Below are 12,892 nucleotides of genomic sequence, written 5' to 3'. Positions count from 1 at the left end.
CCTGGCCACCACCTCACATGTGGCTGTGCACACACTTATGGCACCTGGGCACACTGATGACTATTCCCAGATGACCAGGTGACACAAGGCTGCCCTGCTGTCCCTTTACAATGGTCCTCATGCTCAGGTCCTATTCCGCCCCTCACATCTGTAGGTCTGTGTCCCCAGAGCCAGCAGGGTCAGGACAGCTCCTGGGGCCTCTGTGGGTGTTGTGAAGCTATAGCTGGTACAGCAGATTTGCCCTATAGCTCCCCTGACTCGGCACCCCAAGCTCCCTGCCCATGGTCCATATTGACCTGAGTGAGTGACCAGGCTGATGGCTAGGTGGGACCTCCCACCCACCCCCAAAACAGCCTCAGAGAGTGGAAGGGCCCCAGCCAGCCTTACTTGGAGTTGGGCCAGGCCTCATCCCCAGACAAACACCTGCCCCCTTAGAATCCTCCCCCATTCCCTTCTCGGGATGGTAGATAAAATCCCTACCCCAGGAGCCCCAGAATCTCAGAATGAGGGACAGAAATTCTCAAGGTAGCGTCCTGCAGGATGGGGGAGCATTGTATTTAGGCTGCCCAGGACAGGGAGAGGAGAGGCAGGGGCTCAGGGACATGTGACAAGGTAGGGGCAAGGAAGGAAGGGACATGGATGGGGTTGAGGGGAGGGAGTAACAAGAGTTGGCCATCCCTTGGCCCTGTGCCTCAAGATTCCCAGACATTGCCCAGCATCGGCTCAGCCTGTCACTACAGCCAAGGGGTGACAGACTCTCCAGCCCTAGCCCCTGGGGGGCTGCACCCCATCACTCACTGGTGATGCTGCCTTTTCCAGACACAGCCTACAGATCCTGCTGCTAGCCAGTAAGTAGGTCCTGCCCCTTGCTGTGTCTACCCTGTAGCCACTGAACAGACTGGGTTGTGGTCTAGTCAGAGTTTCATGGAAGTGGGGCTGGCTCTGAGCCCCAATTTCCAACATGACCACACTCCTCGGTCATGCCAGGCTCTGGGGGGACATGTGAGGACCTGTTGCAGGTTTCACTGGGCCTGTGGTAGTCCAGGTGGTCATGGTGTGACGATGTGGGCCCTCAGTGTTGTCCTTATCAGGCTCTGGGGTCACAGGGAGGGGCTGTCCCTGCCTGGCCCTGGACTCCAGGTGTGGGCAGATCTACAATCAGTCAGATCTTCCAACAGGTCATGTGAAGCAGCCAGAGAGGCCTAAGACCTAAGCCAGGCTGCCCTGGTTGGGTGAGGGCTGAGGGTCCTGGCCCTGCCTTGTCCAAAGCAGACAGCAGTGGCAGGTGAAAGGGGTTACATTTCTTATCCCAGGACTTCTGCCAGGACAGGAGCCTTGTACATGTGGCCCTCCCCTCCACACTGAGGACCACAGCAGACACGTCACAGCAAACAGAACAGAGGTCTGTATTTCACCAGGTACTCCATGGCTTAGAAAAGTCCATATCCACGTGGGGGCCGCTGCCCAGTCTAGAGCAGGTCGTAGAAGTAGTCCAGGCCCTGGCCCAACTCCCAGATGGAGACCCCGACGCCCAGCTCCCTGGCCAGCTCCAGCCGCACCTGTAGGGACTATGTGCACAGACAAAAGTGTGGGCACCTACTCCTGTCTCCCCACCCCCCAATATGTCTGGGAACTGTCGTAAAGCCACTGGGCAATGCAGCCTGGACCTCTGTAGAGTATGAAGGTCATTGTGGGGAGGGAGTGATGCCCACTGCATCACTGTGCCACTGTGCACATGACCAACATGGCCACCCCCACCCCAACACCATGGCCAGCAGCCAGGGCACAGCACCTACCTTCAGAGTTGGATAGAAGACCAGGTGCCTCCCGCCACGGTTCCTGCAGAACAAGGGGAATTGTCCATTTCTTGCTTTGGCCTAGCCATGGGGCTACACTCCTTCTACCCACAGGCAGCAGTTAAGAATAGGGACTTGGATCCAAGCCCTCTCCCCCACTTCCCCCCTCCTCATGTTTGCCCTCCCCTCAGGGCCCATGCACACCACTCACTCACTTCTTGTATTCAAAGAAGTGCTCCTCGGCCTGGCTGTCCCACACCACACGGGGCCTGTGGTCCTTCAGCATTTGGATGTACCTGGAGAGGCCAGGGTGTGGGCATGGAGCTGGCCACACCCTCTCAGCCCTTCCCTGACTCCCAGCCCTTATGGAGGCTGTAGCCATTACAGAAGGTCCAGGGATCTATTGTCCCCAAAGGTCTACAGAGCACTATCACCACCCTGTGTTCCACAGGAGGCCCTGCTATACAGGAGTCCTGAATTTGAGGAAACAACAGGCTTTCTTTGGAGAAGTCACCCACTGAGACCTCTTGATACTCTGCTCTGGTGAGCCACACATGGGTCTGAACACACTGAACTGAGCTTGCTCTGCCCAGAACCCAGGTGAGAAGCCACCTAGCCAGGCCTCACACTGCCCTGCCCAAATGAAGGCCCCAGCTGTGGCAGTGGGTGTAGTTTCCAGATCTTCTGGAGGCAGGCCTTCCTCCCTGCTTTGTGAAATATGCTACCCCATTCCCAGAGCTGCAGCAGACCTGCCCTTCCCAGCACCAGGAGCTAGTGGCTCCAGGACCCCCCTCCATGCACAGATGACAGGCTCCTCTCACAGTGCTGGAGCCAGGACTGGGGCTTCCAGTAACTTGTGGAGGACCCTGAGCACACTGCACATTTGAGATCCCCGAGCAAGGTAATCTCAAATCACAGCCACAAGGTTTGGGTGATTGTGGAAGCTCATTAGTCTGCAGCTGGGAGGCTGCAGATAGAGGGCTTTTCCCTGGTTAATGACAGGACCAGGATCTGCGTGGGAGGACAGTGGACACAGTGGATCTAGAACTGTAATCTGAGGCAGGAGAAGGTTCAGAGTCTGCAGTCTGGGTTCTGAGAAGGAAAGGAGCAGGCGGTGGCTAGGACCTCAGACATAAGCCACTGGTGCCTGACTCCTGTCAACCAGCTTTAACCTTGACTAAAACATCACTCAAAGTGATGATGTAGTGTGAGATATGCAGGTCGTGAGCAGAGGCTGCGGAGCAGGTGGTCCATGGGCCTGTGGGGAGCTCTCGCCACACACACTCCTCCCTCCTTGGGGCCTTTGTGCCCCCTAGCCAAAAGAGAAAAAAAAAGGTTTGCAGCCTTGGGGTGGGGGCAGCCAAGGCTGGAACCTTGGTCAGAATACTTGAGAGCACTGGGTCCTGCCCCTCACGAGGTCCAGGGAGGGGGCTTACGTGATGTAGAAGGGGTTGGCAGATGTGACCAGGGCAGTGACCAGGACCCTATGCCTCCCCTGAACACAGACCTCAGGAACTGTTCCCCTAAACAGGGCCTGGGGATGAAGAGAAGAGAGTCAGGTAAACGGCCTGAGTGTGACTGCTCTGAGGAGCCAGGGTACAGCTACCACCTTGGTGTGGGGCCAGCAAGGAGGGGGGCTACAGGCACAGGCTGCCTGAGCTTCTCGTCCCTCGGCCTACCCACATGATGATCACAGCAGACAGATGACAGCCATTGAGGGCTGCAAGGTGGACATGCAGATGCCCAGAAGGGCTGGAAGGCAGATGCCTGGGCTTACAATTTCCTGCCCTGCAACCTTCTCACCCCAAAAGCACTGCAGAAGCCAAGGCCTGGGCTTGGGGCCTCTTCTAGGGTTCATGTGGGACCCCCTAGGAGCATGACTAGTATGCCCCACCTGTGGGCTAGGCTTCCAGGAGCTACAGTAATGGCCACATATGCTTTTTGGGGGAGTAGGTGCAGGCCACAGCAAGCAGGGTGACAGGAAACATGCACTAATGGGGAGGGGAGCCTGTGTAGGAGGAAGGAAGGTTTACAGAGAAGGCAGAGGAAAAAGAAGCCCAGAGGATGGGGCAGGACTGGTGATGGGCATCACTGGAAGCCCAGAGGACAGGATAGTAAGTATTTAAGAAATGAGAAGCTGGTGAGGCTGGGGTTGTAGTTCAAGTGGGAGAGCACTTACCCAGCAAGCAAGAGGCTGTGGGTTCAATCCCTAGAGCTGGGGGCAGGGGAAAGGAAAAGAAAGAAAGAAAGAAGCTGGTGCAATGACACACACCTGTAATTCCAGCTACTTGGGAGTCTGAGGCAGGAGGATCACTTGAGCCCAGGAGTTGAGACCAGCTTGGGCAACATAGTGACATCCTGTCTGAAGAAAAAAGGGCTGGGATGTAGTTCAGTGGTATAGCACTTGCCTAGCATGCACAAGACCCTGAGTTTGATCCCCAGCACCGCGAGAATTAAAAAAATGTCAATGATGTCTGCATTCCATTAACTTCACATAAAAATAATTTTCTAAAAAAGGAAAGAAAAATAGGACTAAGTATTTCCCTAAACTAAAATTAAAGGCCTCAGCCACAGACTGAGTGATTCCATTTATGTGCAATGTCCAGAACAGGCAAATCCACAGGGACATGACACAGGTTAGAGGTCAGGGGAGGGAAATGACTCATGACTAGTAAAGGGTACAAGCTTCTTTTTGGGGTGATAAAAATGTTCTGGAGAAATGAAACCTCACAAGCAGTGAGGGTTGCACAGCGTCACGAATGCCGCAGAACCACATGCTTTGAAATGGGGAACTTTTTGGTATGTAATTATATCACATTGGAAGGGTCAGGGATGCTGGACAGAACCATATGTGAAAACTCATCTGGACATGCTACACAGGAACTTAAGAGACCCAGAGGCAGAGAGGATGTCCTACATGTTTACAGGGAGAAAGATGTTCTTGGGCCGCCTTGGCCTGAGGGTATATGACCCCACAGAAACCAGCTTGGAAACCTTCTGGTTTTAAAAGAACTCCATATGAAGGGAAAAGCAGGACGCATGGGCAGGTGGAAGGCTTGGCCAGAGCTCAGGGAGTCTGCCATGGCCACAGGCAGAGGACAAAGGACAAAACTGGTCATGGAGGGGAAAATCCACAGACCAAATCCATCCACAGTGGGCCTTTATGCTCCCACAGCAGGGTCTCCAGCCCCCATGGTGGGGTCTGCAGAAGTGACATGGATCTAGGCTACAATCCTACATACTAGCTGAAGCAGCGGTCCTGACCCTTCCTAGTCGAGCCAGATCTAAGGAACTTTCTCCATCACACTGAACCAGAGAGCCCCTGAGGACTGACCACAGTTAGACTCATTGCCAGGACAGGACCAATGGAAGATAGGCTGGGGACACCCCAGCAGGGCAGAAGACCAGGCCTCTCCATTGCCCTGACCTGCTTGGGGTCCAGCCCCATGGCGTCTGCCCAGTGGGAGCACTGGTTACCTGCCAAGAGACGTGGCCCTCACTTGACACCTCAGCTGAGAGCCAGCTCAAGGGAGACCTTGAGTGAACCATCCTCACCGCACATTCACGCAAGCTGGGAGGAAGCACTCTCTATCCTGGGATCTACTCAAGCAGCTGCTCAAAAAACTTCACAAGACGGTTTGACCAGGATGTTTCAGGACATCAGGACATCCATGTACAAAGCCAGCTTAGATTGAGCAGGAAAGGATCTGGGGAGGTGGCCCTTGGCTGGCTGGGACAGGGGAGGCACGTGTAGAATAGGCAGGGAGTGAGTACCACGCATCTAAGCCTCACCTGAATTCAAGTGCAGCATCTATGCTGCACTCACCACAGGACAAAAGCAGTCACCAGATATGTGGACAGAGGGACTTGTAGTGTGTGGGGTCATGTGGTGGAGGCAGGGCAGGGTGGAGGTGCCCATTAGCACCAGCAGGGTTGTCCCCTCTTGACTGACTGGCAGCTTGGGCCTCACTGACTTTCAGATGTATGAAGGGGTAATTACAGCATCACTGTGTGTGGGAACATCAACAGCCTGTGCCTGAGGATCCCACACACTTCCTGACCAGCAGGACTTGATTTATCACAACACAGCAATGGCTTGTCACTAGGAAATGATTCCATGTCTTGGAGGCGTGAGTGGAGTGGGAGGACACGGGCCACCTGGGTATAGCTTCCATATGGTGAGGGGCATAAGAGCCCCTGTGCCATGCTTAACCAATCTGGCTGCAGTAAGTACAGGGACAAGCACAGACACCATGAACCTCAGTTTCTCCTTCTGTGAGAAACTCACCCCATAGGGACACTCTGAGGACCAGCCCAGAGCTCATGAACCCTGTGGGAGGAGATCTTCGTGGGAAGACAGGGCCTCTGTAGTGGGATGGAGCCCCAAGTGTTTTTGGGTTTGTTTTGGTGGGACTGAGGTTTGAACTCATGGCTTCCTGCTTGCAAAGCCTTCTGTCATTGCTTTCCACCTTGGCCTGGCTAAGGCCAGGCAGAGCCCCTGGGCAGTGAGGGACATCCTGGCCTACAATAGTAGCAGGGCAGCCTTTCAATGTGGTGGCTTGGCAGACACAGTCTCACAAATCCATGGAAGACATGAACCTTAGTGATGGAGGGAACCCAGCCACTCCCTGAGCTGGACTTGGTCCTCTTCTGGGAATGTGCCACAGCTGCCTAGACTGCTTTAAAGACAGGGATGACCAGGACACCCCAGGGTTCCACTAGGAGCCTGACCATAGTCATAAGAGATACCACGCTGCAGACCCTATCCTGGGTCAGGCACAGATGGCCAGCCTGGTTGGTGGAGGATGAATACAACATGGCCACCAGCCTGAGTGAGCTGGCCAATCTCCCACACCACATGGTTTTGGCTCTGTGTATGGCTGAGCAGATGGTGAGGCCACTGATCTCCTCCCATTCCCGGAAGGGCCCAGGGCCTAATGCTGGAGGCTAAGATAGGGTCAGCAGATCATCCTGAGAGAGGCTGCCCAGACTCTCACTATAAGGGCAGCTGCATTCCAAAAGAGCTGGAGGGAGCCTGGTGTCCATGAGGCTCACCTGCATTGCATACCTGGCCATTACCTGCACAGGTGGGACCATCAGCAGCGACACCATGGTGACTGGTATGAGGGGCTGCATCCTGGTGAGCTATGTTTGGGGGGTAGCTAGACGCTGAGCCAACATGCACCTTCCATTCCTTCCTTGCCCCTCACAAAGGCAGTCCCTCCCCCTTGATGCCTGTACGATTATGGGCCTACAGCTGGGCCCCAACATTTCTGCTGTCTTGAGTCTTGATGTTACTTCTCCTGTCTGGATTCACCTCCATCAGAAGGACTGGGCCTCAAAGGGGAGAGGTCATGTTCCGTGACCCATGCTGGAAGAAATCAAGCTTTGTGCCTCTGCTGTGACAGGCTCCCCCATCCCATGCAGTCTCACTCTGAGCCCTGAGAAGAAAGGAATAGGATCACCACTGGATGTCAAATGCTTGCTTGTCATTGGAGGGTGTTGGGCAAGGGTGTGGGCCTGGCAGCCCCTGAAGCAAAGCAGAGGTGCTCAGTGGGGGTGCAGTTCTCACAGTGTGCCCACTCACACCTGAAGACTGATGCTGAGCAAAGCCACCAGGCAAGGAAGCACCTATGAGCCTGCTGCACTGCTACCTCCAACTGACCATGTTTACCTATGATGCAGCGTAACTGAAGGCAGTGCCGCAGAGCTCTAACCTTGCTTGACAAAACACTGCAGCTGGAACTAGTGCTTGCTGGTGAGACCTGTCATACAGAACTGCACCACATGCAGGCCTGTGAGGACGAGTGACTGTAGTGAGTGAATGCTGCTCTGGTGCACCAGGGCCCCAGTTATGGGGAGCCCCTGTAAAAAAGCAGCCCTGGCTGCTCCTACCAGGGCCCAGTTCTGGGCTCAGGAGTATGCAGAGAGAGAAGCCCTTCTAGGGATCCCCTGATGTTCCCTGCCCCCCCGCCCCGGCCCGAGGGCTGCTGGGGGCACTGTTGAGATTTTTGTCTACTCCAGGCCCGGGTCTTCTCCTGGAGGAAGGGCTGATGGCAGGGTCATGCCCAATCCTGCCCTGTGAACAGCAAAACCAGTAATTCCAGCTACTTGGGAAGAATCTGAATGACTGATGTTCAAGGCCAACCCAGGAAAATTAACAAGACCCCATCTCAACCACTAGCTAGGCATAGTGGTGTGCACCTGGCATCCCAGCTACATGGGAAGCATAAATAGGAGAATCACAGTCCAGGCTTGCCTGGGAAAAACGTTCAACCTTATCCCCAAAATAACCAAGGCAAAAAGGGTTGGAGACATGGCTCAAGTGGTAAAAACAAACAAACAAACAAAATGCCTGCCTAGGCCAAAAAACAAACCAACCAAACATGGGCCAAATATTCATGGCTTTAGAGGGTTAAATGACCTCGCACACTTTGGGATTGGGATTTTTTTGTTTTATTTTTTGGTGGTACTGAAGTTTGAACTTCCCTTCATGCTTGCAAGGCAGGCACTCTTGCTCTGAGTATGGGATCTAGTAGTAATTCCAACTAAAACCCCCACAGCTCTCTGTCCTCCTCCCATGGAGACAGAAGAGCTTGAGGGGTCCTTGTAGTACATGTTGCAGGCCTGATTTGCCACCTGTCCCAGCAGAGGCAGCTGTACCGAGGTCTCAGAGCTAGTCAGTGAAGGCCAGAGACGCTCACAGCGCCCAAAGTCTCGTGTTGGGGACATCGAGGACAAGCATGGAGGACACCTCACTCTGTCACTGGCTCAGATGGTGCCTGGAGCTCTGGGGGCTGGGGCTGGCTGAAATCCTTCAGCCACCATGGGGCAGATGGTGGTGAGTTCTAGTGTGGCTGTGGGGTTTCTCATGCTGTCCTGTAAACTTTTTTTTAGTACTGGGGTTTGAACACTCAAGGCCTACACCTTGAGCCACTCCACCAGCCCTTTTTTTGTGAAGGTATTTTTCGAGATAGGCCAACTGTTTGCCCAGTGTGGCTTCGAGCCATGATTCTCCTGATTTCTGCCTCCTAAGTAGCTGGATTACAGGTGTGAGACAAATGCAAATGGCAACACAAGGCCAACATCTCTTTTTTTTTTTTGGTGGTACTGGGGTTTGAACTCAGCACTCTGCACTTGCAAGGAAGGTGCTCTACCATTTGGGCCACAACTCTAGTCCTATCTTCTCCCTTTTAAAGGCCCCACCAGAGGCCTGGGTAAACCAGAGCCCACGGCTGGCCCACAGTGGGACAGCTTGCTCTGCACAGGTGGCTATGGACTGGGTAACTCTCCCTCCTCAGTCAGAGAATGCCATCCTACTCCGGCTGATGTTGTGTCAGCAGGTGTCATGGCCAGGCTTCCAGAAGAGGCCAGGGCCAGCTGCAAGCTCTGGATGCTGCTCTACCTGTCACTCCTGAGCCAGGTACTGTAACAGGGATGTACCAAGGGGGCACAGAGGGGATTCCAGAAATACTTCCAGAACCTTCCCAGGAGTCCCAGTATCAGATATGGCTGTGGGGGCAGGGTAAAGCACACACACCACATGAAGCAGTGCCAAGCGGGAAGACAGATGGGGGCAGGGCAGGGTGACTAGATACTGTCCTCTGTACTAAAGGGACATGGCAGTTTACATCCCAGCAGCTGATCTGTGCCCCATCTCAATCCAGGTTGATCCTGAGGGGCCATGGGTGGAGCAGGAGGAATCCCCACCTAGGCAGCAGACCCATGTCTGTATCCTACCTGTCTCTAACCACATGACATAGCTGTGAGGTGACTTCTCACCAACTTGCTACAAATCAGCAGGTGTGGCTATTCATCCTCAAGGGACCAATGGAGGGACAGACGAGTCAGGGGTAGTCTAGGCCTTGATAAACATTTCTCCTCAAAGCAAGAGCAGCTAGGGGCACCAGAGAGAAGTACCCCAACTCCTCTACTGACTGTGATTCCAGAAGCTCTGCTCCTCTCCCAGGGCCAAACCAGAAGGAAACCCAGAGACAGAGTCTGGCCAGAACATCAGCACTCAGTGCAGACAGCCTGGCCTTTACTCGCCTGCCTTGGGAAATGTGCAGCTGTACCCTCTGCAGAGAACGGGCCTAGGACTCCTGCAGAGATTTCCAGAAAAACAAAAGCTGAGCCCGGTGAGCAGTGGCACCTACATCTGGGTGTCTAAACACTATCTTCCCTGGAAAGGACCACTAGGAAAGTGGATGGTTCAAACAGCTTCTAAGCAACTTAACTGCACCTGGAATAAAGATCCAAGATCTGTAAGAATAATAAAATATCCAGTGTCCAATAGTAAAATTTGCAACATCCAGCATCCAATCCAAGAGTACCAGATACTTGGGAGCTGTACCACAGGCCCCCCACTGAGGGAAAAGTCACGGAGGGGAAACTGACTGGAACCAACCCACAGGTAAGGATGAACAGTTGAGGACATTAAGCAGTCAAGAGAGCTGAATCCACATGTGTAAAGGTTTAGCAGACACAGGACAGACCTCTAGACATGAGAACTACAGCCTGATAGGCGGCAGACTGGATACGGCAGAAGAGATGAGCTTTGAAGACAGCAACAGAAAGCTGAGAAACCAAGAAGCAGGAAAAATGCATGTCCTGGAGCCACCGGGCCATTACACAGAGCTACCATTCATGCATTCACAGTCCCTAAGGGAGTGGAGGAAGGGAGGAGGGAAGACAGAGATGGAGAAACCACCAAAAACTTTCCCAATCTGACAAAAAGTGAGTGCACAGATCCATGGGAGCTCAATGGATACAGACAAGAAACCTTGAGATGCGTCCTGATGGAACTGCTCAAGCTCAGCGGTAAGCACTGAAGCTTGCAATGGAGGAAAAGTACAGGGAGAAGGTGAGACAATACTTTCAAGCACAGACCAAAATTCTGGACCCCACACCCAACAGAGATACTTCCAGAAACAAAGCACAACCAAGCTGGAAGGTTTCACACGAGCAAAACCATACAGCCAGAGATGTTGGAGGAGTCTCTTGGACATAGAAAATGATGGTGACCAAAAGGAGCAGGTCCTGGCTGGGTCCAGGTGCTTCAGGTGCTGACCAGAGGAACTTTGAGCCCAGCTATGTCAAGCCTAGCCAGCAGCACCCAGCTTTCACACATACTCCCAAGCCCAACAGCAGGACTGCTGTGCTCAGGGGCAGCACCTCAGCTGCAGCCCTTGGCTATCAAATTAGCACTGTGGAGAGGTGGCCACCCTAAGGAAGCTGGAATGGAGCAAGCACCGATGCAGGATGGGGGCTTTCTACCCATTCCACATCTCTGTCCCTGCAACCTCTCCAACTCCAGCTGTTTTTCCCCTCTTGGGGAGCGACAGTCCCACACCTGTGACATCTGGAGCATGACAGGGGACCTTGGGCTTACCTAGCCCCAATGACAGGGGACCTTGGGCTTACCTAGCCCCAATGACGGGGGACCTTGGGCTTACCTAGCCCCAATGACGGGGGACCTTGGGCCTACCTAGCCCCAATGACGGGGGACCTTGGGCCTACCTAGCCCCAATGACGGGGGACCTTGGGCTTACCTAGCCCCAGTGACGGGGACCTTGGGCTTACCTAGCCCCAGTGACGGGGGACCTTGGGCTTACCTAGCCCCAGTGACGGGGGACCTTGGGCTTACCTAGCCCCAGTGACGGGGGACCTTGGGCTTACCTAGCCCCAGTGACGGGGGACCTTGGGCTTACCTAGCCCCAATGACGGGCTCACGGGCTTCCTTGGAGGCTGCATAATCCATGCCATAGAAGTTCAGCCCCAGAAGGATCCTGCTCCGCCACTGGGACTTGGGGTCCAGGACCTGGACACAGGCCCGAACCCAGGACAGTGGTGCATTGGGGCCAGGCCTGCGGGATGACAGGGAGAGTGGGTCTCAACAGCAGGCAAAAAGCCTGCTGACCCCAATTCAGTCCTCCAGGCCGCCCACTTGGGCCTATTCTCCCTCTATGCTGCAGCCAGTGTCTTTCTAGAGTTGGAAGAACCAGAAATGACTCATCTTTTATAGAATGCTGTCAGTAAAGTGGCCCAGGCACCTTCTGCTGGAACCCATGGGTTCCCCACATGGGGCAAGGTACTTTGCAGGTAGAGGAGGGGTCAACAGACTCAGTCTTGCTGTACTTCCTGCTGGATACCTGCCTGTGTCTGCATCGCTGGGAGCAACATGGCTCACAGACTGAGGACAGAGGCAGCACAGACACCATGCCTATGCCCCTGGTGACATGGCTCCACTCCAGGCAGGCCTCCTGTTCCCCACTCCCCCCAAAGACAACCTCTCCTGAGCACGGGGCAGACATAGCACCAACCATCTTCACCAGGAGGTGTCCAGGTCCAGAGAAGGTGACCATCTATCTGAGTGAGCTGAGTCGCAGAGCCCATGAGCAAAAGGGTGTCTAAGTGGGAGGCCAGTGTGTTGGTCTGAACCCCCTGGACACTCCCAGTGCCTCATAATCCCACACTTACTGCTGTGATGTAGAGTAGTCATAGGTCATGAGGCTGAAGCCATCTAGCACAGGAGCCAGTTGTTCAAACTCCTTGTTCGTGAACATGCCCAGCTGGTCAGTCCTATGACAAGAAAAGCATGCCCACATCATGCTACCACACACGGCCTGCCGGCCCCTCCCTCGCCACTCTGGACCCAGGGTCATAACAAGCTGGCTGGGGGGCTCCCGGCCCACACTCTTTTGTTTCTTCTGGGGGAACCTTGGGTCACTTTCCCTTGGGGATATGGACAGACTGCCACTTAGCTGGAGTCACACTCCAGGAGGTAGAGTGGGGGCTGAGGCCAACCAAAGGTGTCCCTCTCTCTTTGCCATGGGGAGGGGGTTCTCTTAGGGAGAGGGGCAGGAATTGCACAGTATACATGGGACTCAGCCCAACTCCAAGACCATTCCACCAGTGGGTCAGGCCAGCCTCATGGAGGCTCCTACTGCCCCCAGAGCACCAAAAGTAAGGGATGCCTACCCTCCTGGGTCCATCAGCCCCACCTGCAGCAGTTCCTAACTCAGCCAAATCCTGGGCCCTCCACTCCTCTCTCAATGACAGCAGAGACAGAACCCTTCTTCTCAGTGGAGAGTGGT

General features: G+C 54.4%; 1 protein-coding gene across 3 annotated transcripts in view; it reads right to left on the bottom strand.

Moving 5' to 3' along the window:
- Positions 1-1,387: 1,387 nt before the first annotated feature.
- Chid1 (chitinase domain containing 1) overlaps positions 1,388-12,892 on the bottom strand; it is a 36,197-nt gene continuing 24,692 nt past the window's right edge. For all 3 annotated transcript variants that reach the window (XM_020182149.2, XM_074051401.1, XM_074051395.1), the window contains 5 exons: positions 12,276-12,377; positions 11,507-11,662; positions 2,012-2,092; positions 1,797-1,839; positions 1,388-1,568 (listed from right to left, as the gene is read on the bottom strand). In XM_020182149.2, the coding sequence (XP_020037738.1) occupies positions 1,470-1,568; positions 1,797-1,839; positions 2,012-2,092; positions 11,507-11,662; positions 12,276-12,377 (481 nt within the window). In that variant the 3' untranslated portion in view covers positions 1,388-1,469. The remainder of the gene's footprint in view (positions 1,569-1,796; positions 1,840-2,011; positions 2,093-11,506; positions 11,663-12,275; positions 12,378-12,892) is intronic.

This window comes from Castor canadensis, chromosome 1 (genome assembly GCF_047511655.1).
Source record: "Castor canadensis chromosome 1, mCasCan1.hap1v2, whole genome shotgun sequence".
NCBI lineage: Eukaryota > Metazoa > Chordata > Mammalia > Rodentia > Castoridae > Castor > Castor canadensis.
This window is presented reverse-complemented; position numbering and strand designations above follow the sequence as displayed.